Source organism: Pyxicephalus adspersus, chromosome 12 (assembly GCF_032062135.1).
Source record: "Pyxicephalus adspersus chromosome 12, UCB_Pads_2.0, whole genome shotgun sequence".
Lineage (NCBI taxonomy): Eukaryota > Metazoa > Chordata > Amphibia > Anura > Pyxicephalidae > Pyxicephalus > Pyxicephalus adspersus.
Genome location: NC_092869.1, coordinates 17,394,178 through 17,416,731, shown reverse-complemented (window position 1 = coordinate 17,416,731; position 22,554 = coordinate 17,394,178). Strand labels below are relative to the sequence as shown.

The 22,554-nt window shown below is 38.7% G+C and overlaps 1 protein-coding gene across 31 annotated transcripts in view; it reads right to left on the bottom strand.

Moving 5' to 3' along the window:
• GPHN (gephyrin) overlaps positions 1 to 22,554 on the bottom strand; it is a 401,006-nt gene that overhangs the window by 221,801 nt on the left and 156,651 nt on the right. For 21 of the 31 annotated variants that reach the window (XM_072428975.1, XM_072428977.1, XM_072428985.1 and 18 more), the window contains one exon: positions 11,807 to 11,914. The exons of 8 other annotated variants lie outside the window; for them this stretch is intronic. In XM_072428975.1, coding sequence (XP_072285076.1) covers positions 11,807 to 11,914 — 108 coding nt within the window. The remainder of the gene's footprint in view (positions 1 to 11,806; positions 11,915 to 22,554) is intronic. 2 more of the 31 variants (XM_072428976.1, XM_072428986.1) reach the window with 1 other exon arrangement.

Here is a 22,554-nt window from a genome sequence, read left to right as displayed (position 1 = left end):
GGTCAGTGGGGAAGTTTTGTGGCTTAAGCTCAAACTGAATATTGCAGAGATTGATGAAGCCACCACAGGTCTTGGGATCCCCAGAAAATCATTGTGGGGGTGCTAGGTGCAGTGCAGAGGCCAGTGGTACTGCAGGACATTGGACCAGGACTGGAGGTTCAGCAGGTGCACTAGAGGGGACCAGAAGCTGACCCAGGTGGGTGGTGAGCACATGGAGCTGGCAAAGTACCTGGGTTTGAGTGGCTTCCTTGATGTCCATCCTCTGGGCGAGTAATTGGTTGGGGTCTGCAGAGGTCTGGGAGGGTGTATACATGGTTCATGCAAACTGTCACGCTCGGACAGGACCACTAGCCGGCGCTTTGGCTTGCACATAGGTGGTGTGAGCCCTGAGAAGAGCCAAGGCACAGCGCAGAGTCTAAGCAGTTGTGCCGCTGGTTACCGACAGGTTGCAGTCCTTGGGCACACCAAGGTGGGCAAAGCACGGTAACAAATCACTAAGCAGAAGGATAGTCAAGGAAAGCTGGGGACAAGACAGGCAGCTAGCAAGAGAGGTCTTGTCACACTCCAGGGGTCAAAACCCAGGGATCCAGGAGACAGACAGCAATGACACAGACGCCACTGCGGGCACAGGTAACACTGGAAACAGAAGGAGGTACAGGTGATGCAGGGATATCCAAAGGCAGACAGGAACACAGGAACTGCACAGGGAAGTTGGCTGGGAACCAACAAACTGGACAACGAAGCATTAACACAGGAGCTGGACACAGAAAGCACTGGATTAAGCAGCAGGTGTACATGAACTAGATCACAGAACTAGGGAGCTTGAGCCACTTAGTATAGACTTGTTGCATAAACAAAAAGTACAGTTTGTGAGCTAGCTAAATAGCCGGGGCTGAACAAAAGCCTACTTCCTGATTGGCCAGCGTATTAGACCGAGTTGATAAAGCTTAGAAACAGAGGCATGCCCAGCATCATAACTGCAATCATGCGCAGGAGAGTGATGCCTGTCCTTTAGTGAGGATAAGGTAAGTGTGACATTTATAATGACATCTCTGATTACAGCCTTATGTGCCTCCCATAAAATCATAGGGCTCACTTCTCCCATGGCATTAGTGGCGAAATAGGCTGTGATCTCGGACAGTACATTCGCTTTAATAGCCTCTTCTTTTAGCAGGGTGTAGGGGAGTGGGGTGCGTAAAAGAAATGTCCATAAGCACTGGGGCGTGGTCTGCGAAAGTGGTGGTACTAATAACTTGGGTGAGGTCAGCATGGCGGACTCAGAAATGGTCGGTGCGGGAGTACGAATAATGTGGGCGGGATAAAAAAGTATAGTTCCTAACTGTAGGGTGGAGAAATCTCTTTGGTCCCAAAACATTTTTTGATGCATCCAGGTCCTGGTCCTCTTGGGGACAATGGAAATACCCAGCTCCCTGTCTGGTGCGAAATTAAAATTATCCCTAAATATTTGGAGACCTTCTCGGAGAAAACACAGATGAATGAAAGGTAGCCTGGGAAAAGTTTGGAGCAAAAACTGTGGCCAAAGTAAATTAAGTGTGCCCTTTACAAAGAGAGAGCGCCCTTCCTTGTCATACTTGGCTTCTTTTAATTCCCATGCCATCGAGCTACTCACTAAAATGCTTACCCTTTTAGAGCGGGAGTCAGGTGAACCACAGTGATTGCCTGTCGGATATTTATAGTTTCAGAGTTTAGGGAGCCTATCAATACAGAAATGTGTTTCCTGGATAAAGGCGATCTTGGCTTTAATTCTTTGGAAGTCAATTAAGAGAGCCGAGCGCTTTTCAGGTACATTAATTCCCTTAACATTCAGCGTAACAATCTTAATGGCTTCCATTCAAAAAATGAGTATGCCCCTGCAGTCAGGATCAGTCTGGGACGGGGGTGACAGGGATTTTTTATTAACCTCCTCCTGTTTACTAATAGACTCCAATAAATCAGTAAGCTGGTGCATTCTACTTTTCTTCTCAATAGCACAGGTTTTATTAAAAATACCCCTCATATATGCCTTATGGGCATTCCACAAAATGGGATTGGTAACCGGTGATAACTGCTGGGCACCTGGGATTGGTAACCGGTGATAACTGATAGGCACCTGGGATTGGTAACCGGTGATAACTGATAGGCACCTGGGATTGGTAACAGAGGGTAAGTGCTGGGCTTTTCAGGCCTAGCAGTTTTTCAAGCAGCAGTGGTTTCTGGCGAGAGGAAAGTGAGGGGTAAACGCAGCAAATGCAACCTTACTACCAATGTGAATTCAGCCAATCTTCAGTTTTCACCTCCTAGAGCTATACCTAGGTAACACAGAGCATCCAGCATATGATCGCAGATGGGGGCAGGACAGTCAGTGCCCTCCTCTCATCACTTTCAAAAAAGTCCTGTGAAATTTATCCACCGCAGTATGATAGCTCTGTGTGTAAAGTCTGCTTGTCAGATTCTGCAGCCTAATAACTCATTGTGTTCAATCCTTTAGATCTCCTAAATTGTTGGTTGTAATTACCTAAAATTTTTAGGGTACACAGAGGACTCTCATAGCTACTAAATAACCAACATTTATTTTTTTATTTTACGAATTTCAAAATATTGTGATCACAAGTTTAAAAACTTGTGAATATTGAATATTTGGGTTGCTAATTCATAGGCACCGAGGAGCCCAATATTGAAAATGCAAATTAGGGACCCCCGGGGCCACTTACATAGCAAGAAGCATTGGAGTGGGCCCCCCAAATATTGTACCTACCTTTCACCAAACTATATTTGTAATACCATACTGCCCTTTCTGCTTCTGTTCTTTGAACCCCAATTTATCTGGAATGGGGAGGAGCAGGAAGCTGAAAATGTAGGTGCAAGTGGGGAACAAATGTATAAACTCCTAAAATTTCATTAGCATAACATCATTAGAACATAAAAACCTCTGTCCATTAAATTGTCTGCTTCCCTACCTTGAACCCGAATTTCTCTAGAACAGAGGGGTGCAGATAAACAGAATCATAGGTGCAAGTGGGGGACACTTGTGGCTAACACCCCTAAACTTTCACCTCCATGGCATCATTACATAAACTTTGCCCATCAAAACACGCTGCCTTGTTACCCATGATATACCTTACCAGTACCTGAACCCCAATTTTGTTTTGATGGGCAGAGTTTTAATATGTTCTAATGATGCCATTGTGATAAAACTTTAGGGGGCGTTATCCACAAATGTTCCCCACACATTTTCAGTTTCCTACACCTCCCCATTCCAGAGAAATTGGGGTTCCAGTGTTAGAAGTGGGCAGTATTGTGTAACAGGGCAGTGCATTTGCCATAGTATTGAAATTTTAGTGTGGGGGGGGGGTAGCCAAAGGTGTCCCCTTCTGCATCTACATTTTCGGCTTTGTACACCCCACCATTCTAGGGAAATTGGGGTTCAAAGAAAAGGGTAACATAGTATGACAGGTATAGATTTGTCAGAGATAAGTAAACATTTAGGGGCCCTTATCCAACGCTCCTTTCAATGTAAGTGGCCCCGGGGGTCCCCAATTTGCATTTTTAAATTAAATTTTTAATTTAATTTGGGAGTCAAAGGTGCACTTGCTTTTAATACTGCAGATTTTGTCATTCTGATCCTTATATCATGAAATTTGTAAAAGCTGGGGTGCAATTGTGAATTATGCTAACTTTAAGTCTTCCCTGTGCACCCTGAAAATTTCAAATCATTATGACATACAGTTTAGGGGATATGAAGGTTTATGCTGTAAGAGCTGTAAGGCTGAGGAATATGACATGCAGCATATATACACAGACTGCTCTGATGACGTCATTACACACGCTCACTGGGCAGGGACGTTGTTTGCACAATGTTTTTTTTTTTCTCCAAAAGATTTGGCACAGATATGGGAGGGACAGCCTGTGTCCTGATCTCTTTATGGCTGTGCTGTGCTCTCCTCACTCCACCCATCTCTAATCAGCAAACAGCTTTTATCAGCGGAGAACTGAGCAAGCAGAGCAACCTCTCCGGTGTCCATACAGGCCTGCTCAAAATGTGCCGGGTGGAATAATCACAGCAGGTGGGCGTCCCGCCCCCTAAAAACGAGCTATGGAGAACTATGATTTCCTTAGACATATTAGCCAACATACTAACATTTCACATTTATCATACAACCTAAATGTATATTCAATATTAGTAAGCTAAATGCACTAATCATCAATATAACAGCAGTCATTATTTATGTTTAATTACACGTAATAGTTGCTGTGCACTTTTATATTTATATATTTTATTCCCAAATAACATATCAATAGTAGAAAGATGGAATACTCCCCTACCCACTGTGCAAGCACCAATTAGAACAAGCGCAGTGACCATGGACGGAAATCATACTTTGCATTTATGTTCGGAGGAGTCACCTTTCCTCCCATTACAGCGCAGGCGCCAACCTTCCAGGGGGGTGGAAGCTGCCCTTCTCTTAATCAGCACTGAGATAGTTTGCGTGCATGATTCTCAACGCATGCAGTCTCTTGCAATAATTATCCCATTTAAGGATGAGCGGCGGCGAGTCCTGTCCTCCATTGGACTACTGCTCGGTTCACCAGTATACCTCCACAAGTAAGTGATCTCTATCAGTATCTTGTTGCTCAATACAGCATTATTTGAATAGGTGTCCAAATGCTTATTTTATCTTGTTTTCTTTTTACACTGTCTAACCATAGCTTATCACAGTCGTATACCCCATTTTCTGCAATTAGCAGCTACTTATCATTTAAGGTTAAGGTAGGTTTAGAACTCAGCTCCACCATTGTGTGTCCAAATATGGTCCCTATAGCTCATATACAAACACCAAAAATTCTCTTTTTCCCCCCAGCATACTATGACCCTCACATCCATAATATATTATTATTATTAAACAGGATTTATATAGCACCAAAATATTATGCAGCGCTGTACATTAAATAGGGGTTGCAAATGACAGAATCAAACAGACAGTGATACAGGAGGAGAGGACCCTGTCCCGAAGAGCTTACAATCTAGTAGTAATATAAGAAAACACTTCCTCTATCGAATGTTTATCATCGGGGTAGGTCATAGTCCTCACCTACACCAATCTCCTTTACGTAATGTTTTTACCATTGATAGGATCTTTTTCTTATTATCACTCTTTAGAACTGATGCACAGGTTCAAAATTGGAACATCCATTTTGTTTAAGCTGCTTACCAGGTAATGCTACTTTGGCGCCATCTTGTGGCCTTGCCATTTAATACCAGGTACAAACTCGTAATTTTAGATCATACAATATTTTCTCTTTTGCAGATCTTTTACTATTGGCTTAATTATACGGTAGTCATCAGCATCCCATGTAAATTCATATTGGACCTCTCCATAATTTTTTGGGTAAAAATTACGTACTCCCAATTCTGTAAGTACTAGCAAACATTTTAATACATTATAATAACCACATCAGGCACTCTCTGATATTATATTATGTTTTATTCAGGATTCAATAAATTGCACTATCCACCACATCTCTCAGAATATAACCATTCCCATTTGTGACTGGACAGTCTCAAGTGAGCATTTATATACTATTCATACACTAATCATCATTACTTTAATACATATTTCCACTTAATATTTATTATCATTTTTCCTTTCTTTTTCATCTCTATTTTCCAGTATGTTCAAAGCACTATTGGATTTTATAATTAGGGTTCCAAAGTAGTCAGCAGACATCTTACCCGAAAAAGGTCTCAGCAATACCAAAAAGTAAGCTTTATAACATACCTATCTAGCACAGTATTGTTTGATATATTATATATCAATGTAGCAATGTATATATATAATACTTCCTTTAACATAAGAAACTGATGATATTGCTTATGATTTTAACCCTCAAGGTTTCTCTAACAAACCCCTGAAGAAGCCCTGCAGGGCGAAACGCGTCTGGTGGGAAACAAATTTGTTTGTTGCTAAAACAGGACTTGATATGCTTACTACTATTGTAAAGCCATTAGAGCAAATAAGCCATGTCAGCCTAGGGCTAGCATAGGAGACCTCTATTTAGTTTTAGAAATGTTTAATAATTAATAAAATTTGAATTTTTATGAAAAATAACTTTGCCCCACAAAAGCCTGTCTTTTTCTTTCTCAAACTGCTTTCATATGAAAACGTGCTTCTTGAACAAAAATGTCTTATCCCTGTAGACGTTGAATCTCCTTACAGATTAAAGCTCTGTTAAATGGACTACTTAGTCTTCTTACATTTAAAGAAACAAAATGGGTCATCCTGTGTAAAAACTGTGGCGGTAAGGTTTTGTTCTATATAGATCTCTTGTATAGGTACTTCCAAAGTGTTGAAGAAGTTCCAAGTCCATCTTTCATCCTTTCACCGCCATATCACATTACTTATGTGTAAAGGCAGCTGTTGCAAAGAAAACAACGTAGACTGGCAAAACTGACATAAAACAGAAAAAAAGATTTATTAAAAAGAAAGTCCCCCTGGCGGACACCAGGTGAAACGGGCAAAAAATGAAAATAATTAGGCTTTAAATGTATAAGCCGTGACCTGATATGGGCTAGTATCTATACATCCGTATGATCACTCCGTCATACTTCAGGTCCAGTCATTGACCACTTTTCTCAGGGATTTTGGTGATTTAATTGCAGGACTGTTATTGCCCAGATTCCATTCCTGAATAAGTTGCAATCCCACCACCACGGATGATACTGAGTGTGTCTTCCCATTAAACAAGATTGAAAATTTAGTTGGAAAGCCCCTCAGTAGACAATCTACATTTCTCTCAAAATCTTTGTAATTGGGGATATCTTCCTCTGGTTCTGAAACGTTAAGGAAGGCAGGCAGATCTGTGTACAGTTGTACATTCCTGAATTGCTCCCGTAATGCTGGCATCTTCCTGGCTATTGACATAACTTTTTCTTTATTATGAAAGTGCATATGCACTAAGACATCTCTAGGAATATCTGCAGGAAGAAACACAGGTTTGGGTATCCTATGGGATCTGTCAATCTTAAGCTCCAGCTCAGTTAAAGCAGGGACCAATAATTGACACAGATTTCTTACATAGGTAACCAGATTTCCCCGTGCAACTGTTTCTGGGACTCCCCTCACTTTCATGTTATTCCTTCGGGAGCGATCCCTCAGATCCACCACCTTAGATCTGGGCCAGTTAATCTCAGTAATCTGATCTCATCTCTGATCTTGAGAATTCTCCCATCCTAGTTTCCATGTGATTAGACCATTTCCCAAAGCCAAGTAATGTATTGCTAAATTTGCTCAGCATGGAATTCATATCCTGCTGAATAGAATGCCTCAGTGATAGCAGCATCTCTTTTACGGTTAATGCAGAAAGTGTGATGTCCCCAGCCTGAAAATGTTCCAATTCTGAATTCTCGCCTACTGCGGGGTCTGGCTCAAGACATACCTCAGGTTGCTGAGAAAGAGTTGACCCTGAGGGTGACATTGTATGCCAGGAAGTCCCATTCAAACTGCCATCTGGTCACCCTGGGCACTGTCCCCCTACCTATCCAAAGGTTTGACAAAGCTGGTAATAGGATCTTTCCCAAGTGAAATGTTGAAAGTTGTTATAGTAACAAACCCTAAACCAGGCAACGAGCCGACTCAACCGCAAAATTTCAGAACCATATCACTATTATTCATGGACCTCAAAATATACTCCAAAATTAAAGCATTACGGTTACTTGACCAAGCCCGTTTACTAATACAAACAGATCAGGTGGGTTCTGTAAAAGGAAGACAGGCCCCAGACCGAACCCGCCGGATGATTAATTTGCTTTAGTACTCCGAGATTAATAAGGTTTAATCAATATTTCTTACTCTTAAAGTCGAAAAGGCCTTTTTATTGCCTTCTTTGGGGCTATCTTAAAGAGATGATCACAGCATTCAGTTTTCAAGGTGCAAGTCTTTCAGCCATTTTGGCTTTGCATACATTTCCAACAGCTTAAATTTATATTTCTAATATGCTTTCTTCGCCGTTCCCTATTACCAATGGAACACGGCAAGGTTTTTAGTTATCACCTATTTTATTTTCATTGGCTATGAAACCCCTTGGTTTGTTTGTGGATGACGTTATACTCACAATAACTGAGCCGGCTCCTTCCCTGGACGCATCAATAATGACCTTAGATCAGTTCAGTGGCGTTAGCTACTACAAAATAAACTCTTCAAAATGTAACATTTTTAATGTTGGTATATCGCCTTCTTTACAAGCACATTTAACAAAAATATACCCTTTTACCTGGGTCAAAAAGGGTCCCCCATATTTGGGTATAGTCCTAACTTACCCAAGTAGGGATCATTATAAAGCCAACTACTTGACCTTAATTAAAATCATCCAGGATGAGCTCATTAAAATTAGTAGGATAGAGCTTTCCTGGATGGGTAGAATTGCAGCATTCAAACTATGCTTGCTACCTAAAGTTCTTTATATCTGCCAAATCGTTATTTCAAGACAATTCATAGTTTATTTAATTAATTTATATGGAATAATAAGAAACCTAGGATTGCTAGTCGATTTATTATCCGTTCTAAGAAAGCAGGAGGTGTTAGCCTTCCAATAATCTATGATTACCACTTGGCGACTCTTACTGACCATCTAGAGAAAAGTCTTTTCCTAAACAATCATAAAAAGGGGCTTTAATATTGAACAGTCATTTTTGCTGGGTAATGATTATTTAGCCTTTTTAATGGCGACATCTGATATCGACTTCTAGTTCTCTTGGGGAGGAGTAGTGACCCGGTCACTAGATAAGGCATTACTTAAGGCATTATTTTTCAACTGTAAATGCCTTCTGGCATAGACATCCAAAAGCCCTGCATCTTCTGCTGAGCACTACCATCCTCAAAGTGTTGTCAGTAGACCCAACAGACGAAGAACTATCAATCAAGTGACACAATATACAAGATTAGGTGAGAGAGGAGAGAAAAAGACAGAAAGTGCTGGACCAACAAAGACAATAATTATATACTCTCAGAAGAGGAGAGAGCTAAAGGCTGTGCTAGAGAATCGATTCTTGTTAGAGTAAAAGTAAAATTATATTTTCTAGCAAGTTTAAAGGCATATTGAATAATAATAAAAATGTATCGACAAAAAACAAAAAAGCTTTAAAAAAACATGTCTCCAAGAAATTTTAAACACTAATAAAACTACATAATAGAAGAATTCTTATGGTGAAACTTGCCACAATCTTTTGCCATGAAAAATATTTACCGGAGCTTTCCAAGAATGTATTTCCTGTCACATGACCAACCATTTTTAATAAGTGTTCATTCTTTTCAATTAATCTTTTTGTATGATGATGTATAGGCAAGTTAAGTTTAGGATTAACACCTTTATTAAAATATGCACCTGCATAAGTCCCCTAAATGTAATTTTTTTTCCTTGTGAAATACTGTACCTTAAATTAGCTTTAATTTGTTTAATCCCAATGTTGTTAATCCACAGATTAATTGTTTGCTAAAGGCATGTTTTTCATCTTGTGTTTTAGGTTATGCACTCTATCCTGTATCTTGAATGTCAAAGAGCATTAATTGCAAATCTATAAGCAATGTGTTGTAATAGTGTCTTAAGATGAAGTGTCAAAGATGAAAAGAGTACTAAATATTCTACTTGAATAAAAGTAGTATTACTTTGATGATTTTACTTACAAGTAAAATTACAGGTAATACATTTTAGTCTGGTAAATATGAAAAAGTAGTTCATTTACCCCCCCCCCCCACCGTTCCGTATTTCCACATAAAAAGCATATTTTTTTGCATGGAAATTTATTTTACATTGTAGGCTAATAATTCTTAGGCATAACTCACCGAAAAATGTCCAATATTTAATAAATGTAATAATAAACTTTAAATATAGATAAAACTTCGCTTCACTTCCATCTATATTTTTGTTTCCCTGCCCATCTTAATTCTGGAGAAATTGGGGTTTGAGGTAGAGATGCAGACAGATATGTGTAACAGAGCAGGCAGCAAACTTTGGTAGGTAGAGATTTATGTTCTCATAATGCCATACTAATTACATTTTAGAAGGGTTTAACCACAAGTGTCCCACACTTGCACCTACAGTTTCAGTTTCCTATGTGTACACGTCTCCACGTGTACCTTGATAATTTCAAGTTAATACAACCAATGGTTTAGGAGATATGAAGGTTTGAACAAAGCAAGTGTTAGGCTGCAGAATATGACAAGCAGCTTTTACACTCACATTGCTATCACACTGAGCTGCCGATGACATCATTACACACTGTGGATAAACGTCACAGACAGTGTTTTTATATAGAATATGGGCAGTGATGAGAGGGGATCACTGGCTGTCTTGTCCCTATCTGATATCACATGCATGATGCTTTTAAAGCATTGCCACATTTGTAACATTATATTAAAGAGTGGCTTTTTTTTTTTTTTTTTTTTTTTTTTTATACTTTTTTGGAGAGGACCTCTCCCCTTCAGTCTTCATTTCCATTTCGGTAAAGACCAAAGCGGAAGAGGTTACTGGATACCCATGGCATAAGTGTTTTTTTAATGTTTTTAGCGACCCCGATTGTGACTCGGGATTACCGCCTTTTGCATGGTAAACGCACCCAGAGTCACACTCAGGGAATACCGTTAGGAGGGTTAGAACTTAGAGTGATTTAGTTACTTTTATAAAAAAAACAGTGGGAGGTCTCTCCTGTATAGTGCACACATGACAAGGGGATGCAAATGTCAACTAGTTGTTTACAATTAAAACAACACCTTTACAAATAAAGTGCCATAACAAAACAAACATGTTCACGGACAACATTTAGGTTTTCCTGGGGAAGTGACATTAAACAACAGATAATTGGGAAGCCAGCATTTTTACCAGGGAGTCAGCAATAGTGTTGGTGTTCGAATTCAGGTTGTCCTTGTATTCGACCCGAATATGGCTGTTGGAATTCGGATAGACCCAACCCGAAAACACATGGAATTTGACGGAGCAAATTCGTGTGTAAAAAAAATGTGTTAAAAAAAAATAAAATAATGTTAAAGTAATTTATTGAATGTGTTAAATATGTGTAACTAACTTTTATTTTTTTACAGGTTATCCCACAATGACAGGATGATTACCACGGCTGCACTGGGTGACTGGGTAAAGCAGTCCCACAATCATGCTGTAATACATAAGCTTTGTGATATGTATACACTGCATTATGTTTGGAGAAAACAAAACAACCCATACAAAAAAAAATTGCACCCCACTCATTAATGTTTGATGCTTTATGGCTTACAGGCATTTGGAAACCAACTTGTCAAGATGTCTCGGGAATGTTTGTGTAACGGTCTGTGCATTTTATTGCATAAGACTTATGATTAGGTCTCATGACAATCTACAATAGCACAAAAACAACAAGAAAAAGGCTAAAGCAGAAACGATTATATATGTATGTATATATATATATATATATATATATATATATATATATATATATATATAAATACATATATATAAATACATATATATATATATATATATATATATATGCAGCATGGGTGTCAAAATATAATGTCAAAATTTTTCAGTAATTAAGGGTAATAAAACAGTTCTCACAACGGTGTATCTCAAAGCTTCCATTTCTTGGCAAAGCATATACTTAAATTCACTATGCAGTAAAATGGACATTACTGCAATAAAGAAAATGTCCAACTATACAACAAAGGAAGAGCAAATCAGCTGTTTTGCATAATTCGTCACAGATACATATGTATATAAAGTCTTATAAACATTTCAAAATGTTAGTAAGTTTTTGTTGACATACAATAAATCTTACCAACTCTACTGTAACCGATGCAGTCTCAATGGAAGATGGGACAGGTGTGTAACCCTTTGCCATGATCTCTGATAGTCTGGTGCAGGATGGATGAGTCTGATAAACAATACACAATGAACTGTATGTATGAACCAAACAGATGGACAAAAAGAAATTACAATGATTAACAAAATAATTTCAATTAAAAACGGAGTATAGAGCGCAAATAAAAATGGGGTATAGAATGCATGCATACAGCTGGAAAGATGCAGGTACATCCAGTACCTATCCATTCCAGCCCTATCATAAACAAGCTCCAAGATCAATTAGCTAGAATACCTGTGACAAGCAACACAACCTTTTTAATTTTCAAAAATAGGATTTGTCTTGAAATGTGATGGGCCAAATGTGATAGCGAGTCTAACAATTTTTATGAAATTTTTGGTTTGAACACTTTACTGCTTTTGAAGATTTTACCTAACTCTTATGCTGAAACTGTTTCCACTGATAAAGTAAATGAGTAAGCAGCAAAAGCTTCACTCAGATTCTAAACTTTCCTGATCCAACAAAAACAAAAAAAAATGTGTTTTGGATGGTCACTTACACCTAAGGTACCTGTTTAAAATAACTGTTTGAAACTTCTCTTGTGATTATAACGTAACTTCTAAGTCTGCAGCTACAAATTTTCTAAAGTAGCAGATTTGTTAAATATACCCTTTTCTAAACTTTCTCAGTCTAAGGTGTCCAATGTAAAAAAAAAAAAAAAAAAAAAAGGCTTTTTACCAAAAGATCTTCATTAAAAACAAAACTCTGGATGCTTCTCCCAAAAAAATTACAGACAAATAGCAAAGTACTAGTCACCAGTATTACCTTTATTATGTAGCCAAAATTTTCCTAATATTGACTTTTTATGCTTTGTTCTGCACTGTGCATTTGTGTGAAGGGAGTCATCTTGGTAGAGCTTTGGTTTTTTTTTTACTTATGTCAGTGGATCAATCCATGAGAACAGGGTGTAGAGCAGTAGTGACAACACAAGTTACTTCACAAACTGCAAACCTGGTATAACTAATAAGAGGGGGCAGTGCCTTAGATCTCCCACTGCATATATAAAACAAAAAGCCTAAAGGCATGGAAATAGCTAAGTAAGCCACATAGGAAAGCAAGTAATGCTACATAGGAAAGAAAAATAAAAATAAAATACAGAAAAAAAACAAAATGTAAGTATAAGTAAAAAGTACCAGTTTTACAGTTTGTTTCTATTAGGCAGTATCCCTGGTACATAATATTCTAACTTTAAATGTTACAGAGAGGGTGGTTTAACCAAACTTCCCATTTGTCAAAAAAATGTTCGTCTCTCATATTTATAACAGAAATAATTTTTTTGTATGCGCAGCAAAGATTTAGATCTGCGATAACATCTTTATGATTAGGAATTTGAGTGGACCTCCACAACTTAGAGATATGTAATTTTGCTAGTAACAATATGTGTATAACGATCAATCTGATCTTAGTGAGGAATTGTCTGGCATCTAAGTGCTAAATAGCCAGTTCAGGCGTAGCCAATGGATGAATGGGCGTAATTTCAGAGATCAATCAGAATATAGCATACCAGTAAGATCTGATAGATCTACAGAACTAAAGAATATGGAACAATGAACCTATCACTCCGCAACTCCTCCATATGATATATCCAGATGATTTTCTGGCTGCAAATTAATCTTTTTTTTTTTTTTTTTTTTTTTTTTATCTGATACTGGACAGTCTGATGTCGGGAATGTCCCAATCGGATCGGCACTTTCCGATTCCTCAGATATAGGCAAGATATTAGGGTTTACTCCATTTATCCCCTCTTCCGGGGCCATCAATTTTAGTCTAGATTTCACTGGGCTTGTTTGTGAAGAAGAGGATCGAGAGTTACTATCTGAATCTCCATTTCCCGATCTCATTGCAGCCCCTGCGGCCTGCTCCCCTAGCCCGTTTGTGTTCTTACTGTGTCTAGAGGTCCGCCTACCTGCGCCATCTTGATTAGGCCTGTCTGGCGCGGAGAAAAATTCCGTCAATTTCCGCGGAGTGGAGCCGGTTTTTCGCTTCCCCATCTCTCCGTGTGGTGTCCTGGGTTCTTCAGACGCGAAGATAAGAAGAAAAAAAAGCAATTACAAGTCGCTAGGTATTCCGGTGCTTAGCCACGCTACAGAGCCTCAAGCAAAAGCCACCATCCGCTTCCGCTTCCGGCCACGCTCCCCGCAAATTAATCTTTTTGATGAGGTGTCTAAGTCAGTGAAATACTCATTGTTGGGTAAATAATACTCCGTTTCTATATTTAGTATCAGTAGCAGTGAATATATCTCTAAGTTCAAGAACACCGCAAGCTACCCATCTCGATAGATTAAGTTATGAAACAAATACCTCTAAGACTCTGATGTCAGGATATATTGTTAAACAAGATGCGGACCTTGGTAGTAAACGAGTAGAGGTCAACCAAATTTTAAACGTAGTTTGGATTGTGGGATACCTAGATGCAGTTATGGGGAGACCCAATTTGGTAGCTATCAGTAAATGTCGCATATTTGAGGTGAAAAGGAAATGTCATTCCATCTCAGCCCATTATTTATGTGGAGAAAGATGCCACCAATAGCATATTTGGGGGAGAACCAATGCCGCATGATAGTGTAACAGAATTGAAATCCACATACCACCCAATCTTTTATGTCGGGTAAGTATTTTGAAGGTGCATCTAGGTCTTTTTTTTTAATTCCAGATGAAGGACATAATAATGTTTTGCAGTGAAGGTATACATTGCTTAGGTAGAGATATTATAAGGGGGGGTGTAAAAGATACAAAATCTTGGGTAAAATGAACATTTTCACAGTCGCCACTCTACCGGCCATGGAAATCTCATTCCTCTTATATTTATCCAATTCCTTAAGTAACAATGGAAATAAATTGGGAAAGTTGACCAGGAATGGTTGTGTAGAGTGGGACAGAATGTTATCTAAAAATTTTATAGCTTGGTTTTCCCACATATAAGGAAAAGAAGATACAAGTTTAGGATATGCTGGGACATGTATACCTAGAAGTAGGGATTTAGAAGCATTGACTTTATAATACGAAATCTCACTGAATTTCGTCAGTATCTCCTAAATAGCCCTTAAAGAATGTTCTGGTTTAGTGAGTTATTAGGATAATATAATCCATAAAGAGATTGATCTTGTGAATTTTATTACCTGTTTTGACACCATGAACGAACATACTATTATATATATATTCTGCAAGGGGTTCAAGCAATAAAATAAAAACCACTGCGGACAAAGGAGAGCCCTGACGTGTACCATATGAAATTGGGAACAGGGACGGATAGGGCTCCTGATGTGAAGATTTTCGGAGAGGGGCTAGAGTACAGAGACATAGTGGCCGATTTATTGAAACCAGAAAAAACTAATTTGTCCAGAACTCTAGACAAATAGCCCCAATGCACCCTGTCAAACGCCTTCTTTGCGTCCAAATATAAAAGCAGGGAAGGCTGTTTGCGGAGTTCAACATATCTTAAGATATTTATCAGGCGTCTAGTGCCATCTGGAGCTTGCCTACGTTTCACGAATCCTACCTAATCAGGTTGAACTAGGATGGGTATTATGTCTTCTAATCTGTATGCCAGTAACTTTGCAAAAATCTTCACATTGTTTAGAAGCGAAATAGGTCGATAACTACCCGTATTCGCAAGGTCCTTACCCATCTTGAGGAATGGTAACTATCACCACTTGAAGCATTTCAGGAAAGGAACCCAAAGATACAGCTAAATCAAAGATCTCCTTTAAGTGAGGGATCAATTGAGAATGGAAACATTTATAGTATTGGTTTCAAAAAACCATCTGCCCCTGGAGATTTGCCATTGGAGGGAGATTTATTTGCTAGATTTTTCTTGAGCAGTAAAAGGGGTTGACAAAGATTCAAGTTGTTCAGGGGACAGGGAAGGTAATTTTAGTTTTTTCAAAAACAAATCCATCATATCCATTGTAGGCTGAGGTATTATTTTATCAGAAGACAGATTGTATAATGATGAATAATATTTACAAAATGTTTTAGCCATAGTAGTAGGGCTAGTACATGGTTTTTGAGATATCAGATCATTCAAAATTTAAATTTTAGAATTGTGCCTCTGGGCTTTAAGGCGTCTCGCCAAATAAGCACCCACTTTATTTTGTAAAGCCTGTTGTTGTGTTTTACCTTTTTGGTGGGACCTTTCAAATTTGTATTGTAAATAAGATCGTAATTGGTGTCTGTCTTTTTTGAAAAATTGTAATTTTTTTCATACATTAGACAACATAACATAGACTACTTAACAACACATAAAAGAGTAAGGTGCAGGTAGACAACCAAGAAATATACAATAAAACTGTAACAATATATTAATAGCCAGGGTAGGTAGCATATAAATATCTCCAACAAGATTATAGCAAATTACAAAATTTCTGCGGGAGGCTTATTCTATACACCACATCTTGTGCAATCTACAATTCCAATAATATCCTGAATTAGAGAAGAAATTTCTTGGTGAATCAAACAAAGAAAAGGAAAAAAAGAGAAGAAAGGGGGGAGGAGGGGAGAAGAGCGAGGATACTAGAAGAATGCAGAACAAATGGTAAATATATGGCAAATAATTAGGCGGAGTTCCCGGAGTTATCCCCGAGGAGATAATAGAAGGAGATACATTGGAAGGGGCTAGCTGAAGATTACCAGTCACATGTTAAAACATACTAGTGGATGATAACATATGAGTCCCACGGTGCCAAGATTGCTATGAATTTATCATATCCATCATAAATCCTGACCGTAAGAAGTTCCATGAGTTGGACTTCTTTGATTCTAGCATATAAATCCATTAAGCCGGGGGTGAGGTAGATTTCCACTGTCTAGCAATAAGGCACCTGGCTGCAGTGAGTATGTGACATGTCAATTTTCTATTCAGTTTAGTTAGAGTGGAAATAGTAAGGCCTAGAGAATGAGTAACTACATCAAGCGATACATGTACTTCAAGAATCTCTGAGAGAAGAGTGTTGATTTTTGCCCAAAACGGCTTTATCAGCAAACAGGACCAGAAAATATGATCTAAAGTGCCGATTTCCATACCACATCTCTGACATATATTGCTTGCATTAGGAAAAATCCCATGCAGTTTACTTAAAGTATAATACCACCTCATAAATATTTTGTAAGCGTTTTATTTACATACAGTGCATACGAAGTAGCTCCCTACCTAAGGTTGCTTCCCATTTAAGCGTCTAACCATGTTTGACAAAAGGGCTTGTTGGCTCAGTATTTATTATCAGGTACATGTCAGGGATTAGTCCCCTCTGAGAGGGTCCCCCTGCACACAGCTCTTCAAATTCCGTCATACGAGAAAATAGAATATTTTTAGCAATAGACTGGGCATAGTGCCGTATGTGAAGGTACCTATAAAAGCAAGTACAAGGTATCTTAAACTTGTCTTTCAGCTCCTGAATTGACAGTAAGCATCTGGTACATGGGTTCATATTATGGTAAAATTGAAAAAGACAGTTGTTCCGTCATGGTTGAACCGTTGAGGGAGACAGACTATCAGGAAGGTGTGGAGTAAAAAGGAAAGAGTTAAGTAATGATGCAGGTGCCGTCAGGCCAAATATATCCTTACATTGGAGCCATATAACCCTTGAAAAATGCATAGGCCCCAAAAGGGACTGTTCTGTGACATCATGATGTGAGTTCCAGAAAAAAGAACTAGGATGTATCGGTGCCAACCACAATTTTTCAATTTCTATCCACCTATTGAAAGAATGCAGGGTAGACCAAGAAGCAAGGTGACGCAAATGCGTCAGGGACACCAAGTCCGCCTCTTTCTCGGAGGGAGCATAATACTGATTTAGGCAAACAATGATGTTTGTATCCCCATATAAAATTGAGAGCTGCCGCCTGCAATCTTCCAAGAGAGGATTTAGGAATCGGGATAGGTAGTTTCACAAATAAATACAAAAGTTTCAGCAATATGGACATTTTATTTAACACAATATGACCAAAAAGACAGTGGCAAAGCGCACCACTTCTGCATAAGCAGACACAGCTCTTTAAAAATAGAGGATAATTAGCTGCATATAAAGTATTATACAAGGCGGTAAGAAATATCCCCAAATATTTAACATGGTCCTGTTGCCAACGATATGGGTATTGCGCCTGAAGTTGCTACTGGAGGGAGGACGGTACATTTTTAAAGAGAGCTTACGTTTTAGACAGATTAACCCTATAGCCAGATAGGGAGCCATACTCATTCAGTACTCGGTTCAGTACTCTTCATGTAAATTAGTGAGGCTGATGAGAGGATTATTGAGAGTCAATAAAACGTCATCGGCATAGAGTGCAATAGTGAACAATTTAGTTTTAATAGGAACCCCTTGAATATCGGGATCTTGTCGTATTATTCTAGCTAGTGGTTCAATACATAGAGCAAATAAAAAGGGTGAAAGCGGACAACTCTGCCTACTGCCATTTTGAATTGCAATTTTAGGGGAGTTTGCATGGGTAACACGTACTTCCGCCGAAGAGATGTATAAAGTGCTACAATAGCTCTAAAAAAGGGGCCCATGAGACCAATCCATTGTAGAGTTTGCATAAGAAAGGGCAAGCTGAGCCGATAAAATGCTTTTTCAGCATTCAGGCTCAAAAGTGCCGCCCCTTGATCAAGATTACTCAGGACATCAATAATATCGATTATACGTCTGGTGTTGTCACCAGCTTGGCAGGAGGTTATAAAGCCAACCTGATTCTTGGAAACAATTCCAGGTAAATACATCCCCAATCTAGTAGCCAAAAATCTAGTAAAGATTTTCAAATCAGAATTCAAAAGGGCAATAGGACGGTAGCTGGAAGGACACTGAGGGTTGTTCCACCCAAAGATTGTTTATGAATATGTAAATAGAAATGTATTTAGAAGTATACATATACGTGTGTGTGTGTGTATATATATATATATATATATATATATACTGTAGGAGACATCCTAATAGTTAGACTGTATCTAAGTAGCATGAAACAATACAGGAATACAGTGCAGTAATGTTGTGTTTAAACATGAAACCTGTTTTATCTTGATCTGGCCATCCCAGGGGGTCTCCAAGTTCAGGACTTCACAGAAGTAACAAACTGATGATAAAACAGATCACCAGTAGGGCCTTCAAGGGGCAAGAAATACATCAAGCCTGAGTCAGCAGAAGATGGCGGCATATTTGAACAGATGGGCTGGGTTGACGGCCCATCCAGGCCTTTTGGTGACAACTAAAAGTAGATGACCCCGCCTAGCTTTACCTGCAGCTGCCCATATCAACTTAGCTAGGAGACCTAGTAAATTCCTGAAGTTACAGAACCCAATGGTAGGAACACACCCACTAACCAATCCAAGAGCCTCAAGGATACCTAATGGGGTTTAACTATGTAAAAATGGGAACTGAGAGAATTTAGCTCTCTTGCTTGCTGGCTCTCTTTGTCTCCTGAGGGTCTCCATAGGTAAGCTGGTATGGAGTCCTCTTCTGAAGGAAGTAGGCTCCTGAGGTAGCCATAAACCTCTTAGCAGCTAGCTATAAGATATTCCTGATTGTAGTCTTATGGGTGTTTATAGTATTACTGCATGACTTTGCCATTTTGTAATTACTGATTTGTGTACCAAGCATTATTAGATTATTACAGGGGTTTATTACTAATAACCTAATTTCCATTTACTGTATACATAATTGATTGAAGTTCCTATATCTGTATATCAAACAATATTGCTGTGTACTTTGTTTCACCTTGTTTTCTTAATTAAACAGTTTGAGTGACTAGCTATAATTTGTGCATGAACCTTCTTTTATTGAATATCTATATGCATTGATAGGGGATATAACATCCATATTTATGCAGATAAATATTCCAACAATCAACAGTGGCGACCATAGACTCAGGACACAAATTGGTGGGTTCATTCAAACAGCTTCTTTTTTTTGTTTTTATGTAAAAATAGAGTTAAGTGAATACAGGCTGAGTCAGCCATTCAGACAAGTTGAGACCATAGTGATATTGTCTGTGATATTTTATGCTGCGTGGGTATTGGTAAGAGGCCATACATCATTGCATGCTTGAGTATTTGCTGTATTTCCAATACTCCAAATATGGAAAGAAATCCCAAAATAAGAGTGTATTAGATGTACCTCTAATAAACCGGGTTAAATTAGCAGGGGAGGATACACTTGGGATCATTAACTGGGATATATTCTCAGCAGGAACTGTTGAAGTTGTTGTAGGAATAAGGTATTGTTTAAGAACCCCTCATTGAAGTTTGTTGTTACAAAGCAAGTTATAAGAAGTTGGATTAATGAGATCTGGGAACAATTGTGTGCTGTTTTCAGTGAAACCCAAGAAAAGTGGATGTTAATTTTCACATAAGTTGGTGAATACAGTTATTATTAAGATTGATTGGTGCCTGGACTAAAGTACATATAGTGAGATGTTGGGTTTTGTTTTTGACAAAAGCATCCTAAATTGATATACTTTGAGCATGGTTCAGATAGCTATTGCATTTTAAGATTTTTGTTTCATGGTCAGCAGTGGTTAAGTTTTTTTACTCTGTTTAGGCTGGAATAATTGAAGCTGTATCCCTTTTTGTTGCAGGCAGAGGTGTGATCCTGATTAGACCCCCCATTGTCAACTATTTACTGTAAGACTGACCATTGTTCTTATCAGACTGGTGTCAGTGTATTGACTATTTATGGTGAGCAGGACCCTTTGTTCTATCAGGACTTTGTTCTTCAAAAAAGGTGTTAGCCTAGAGTGGCATAACTTTACCTGGCATTACTCTTTTTGTTCTTGATTTTTATTTACATTTTGGGTTTTGGTTTAAAGTTTAAGTGGTCACCTTGTACTTTAATATGTATTATTAGTTATCTAGCGAGTTTTAAGTTTGCAAATACCAGGTACAGGCTTGTTGGAAATGGCATCCTTATACAGTTTGGGAAGGTTTGTGTTAGCCTATACTCTTAAGCATAAAAGCATCAACTTTGGCTCAGATGCTAAATTTAAAGAGTCTCCATGGGCATTAGTGCAGGAACTATTTGACCAGCAAACTAAAACCTGTAAAAAGAATAAAAAGTTAAAAAGCCTAGCGATGGCAGGTATGTATGAAGCCTGCATAGCCATGAGTGCCAGAATTAATACATTAGAAGACCTGATACAAAGTTCTGAAGAGAAAATAGTAAAAATGGAAACGGCCAACCAAGATTTATTTCACCAGTCTAATACCACCTCTACCTCTAAATGAGATGATCAGATCTTTACATGAAGAGCAAGGTAAAAATATAGATCTGCTCAAGGTGAATTAATTCAATACAAGCAGTTATTAGTGAAATCTGAGACTGAGTGTGGTCACCTTACTAGTGTCTATAAAGTTGCTCAAGGGCAAATCGCAGAAATGAAAAAAGGCAAACCCATTGACCACACCAAGTGCAAGCAGAGAGAGAAACAGCTGATACAAACCATTACTGTTCTGAAAGGAAGGGCAGCCATTTCTAACCAATTGAAAAACACTGCACCAGCTTGTGCAGATGACGTGTTCATCAGTTAGGCTGCTGGCATTGCCAAGAGTAACCAGCAAATGGAAAGAGAGAACAAAACATTGCCTCTGGAGAAGGATCAGTTTGGTAATAAAATAGAAGGTCCTTCTATATCTTCAGGCAAGGAGAGAGTTGTACAACCCCCACATGCAAATGAAACTTGTGTGCCTTGTTTGTATAGTAGGACCGGGTCCTCATCCAGTGTTTGAGGAGACATCCTAATAGTTAGACTGTATCTAAGTAGCATGAAACAATACAGGAATACAGTGCAGGAATGTTGTGTTTAAACATGAAACCTGTTTTATCTTGATCTGGCCATGTGGCCCTCCTAGGGGGTCTCCAAGTCCAGGACTTCACAGAAGTAACAAACAGATGATAAAACAGACGACCAGTAGGGCCTACAAGGGGCAATAAATCCATCAAGCCTGAGTCAGCAGAAGATGGAGGCATAATTGAACAGATGGGCTGGGTTGATGGCCCATCCAGACCTTTTGGTGACAACTAAAATTAGATGACCCCACCTGGCTTTACCTGAAGCTGCCCATATCAACTTAGCTAGGAGGCCTAGTAAATTCCAGAAGTTACAGCAACCAATGGTCATCATACAGAACACACCCACTAACCAATCCAAGAGCCTCAATGATACCTAATGGGATTTATTTATGTAAAAGTTGGAACTGAGAGAATTTAGCTCTCTTGCTTGCTGGCTCTCTTGCTTTCTTTGTCTTCTGAGGGTCTCCTTAGGTAAGCTGGTATGGAGTCCTCTTCTGAAGGAAGTAGGCTCCTGAGGTACCCATAAACCTCTTAGCAGCTAGCTATAAGATATTCCTGATTGTAGTCTTATGGGTGTCTATAGTATTACTGCATTACTTTGCCATTTTGTAATTACTGGTTTGTGTACCAAGCATTATTAGATTATTACAGGGGTTTATTACTAATAACCTTACTTCCATGTGCTGTATTGATTGATAGAAGTTCCTATGTTTAGATATCAAACAATATTGCTGTGTACTTGGTTTCACCTTGTTTTCCTTATTAAACTGCTTGAGTGACTAGCTGTCACGAATGACAGGGAGGGTAACAGGAAGGTGTATAAACTACTAGGCCTCAAATACCTAGGGAAAAGGGAATGGTCACCCCTTGCAAAAC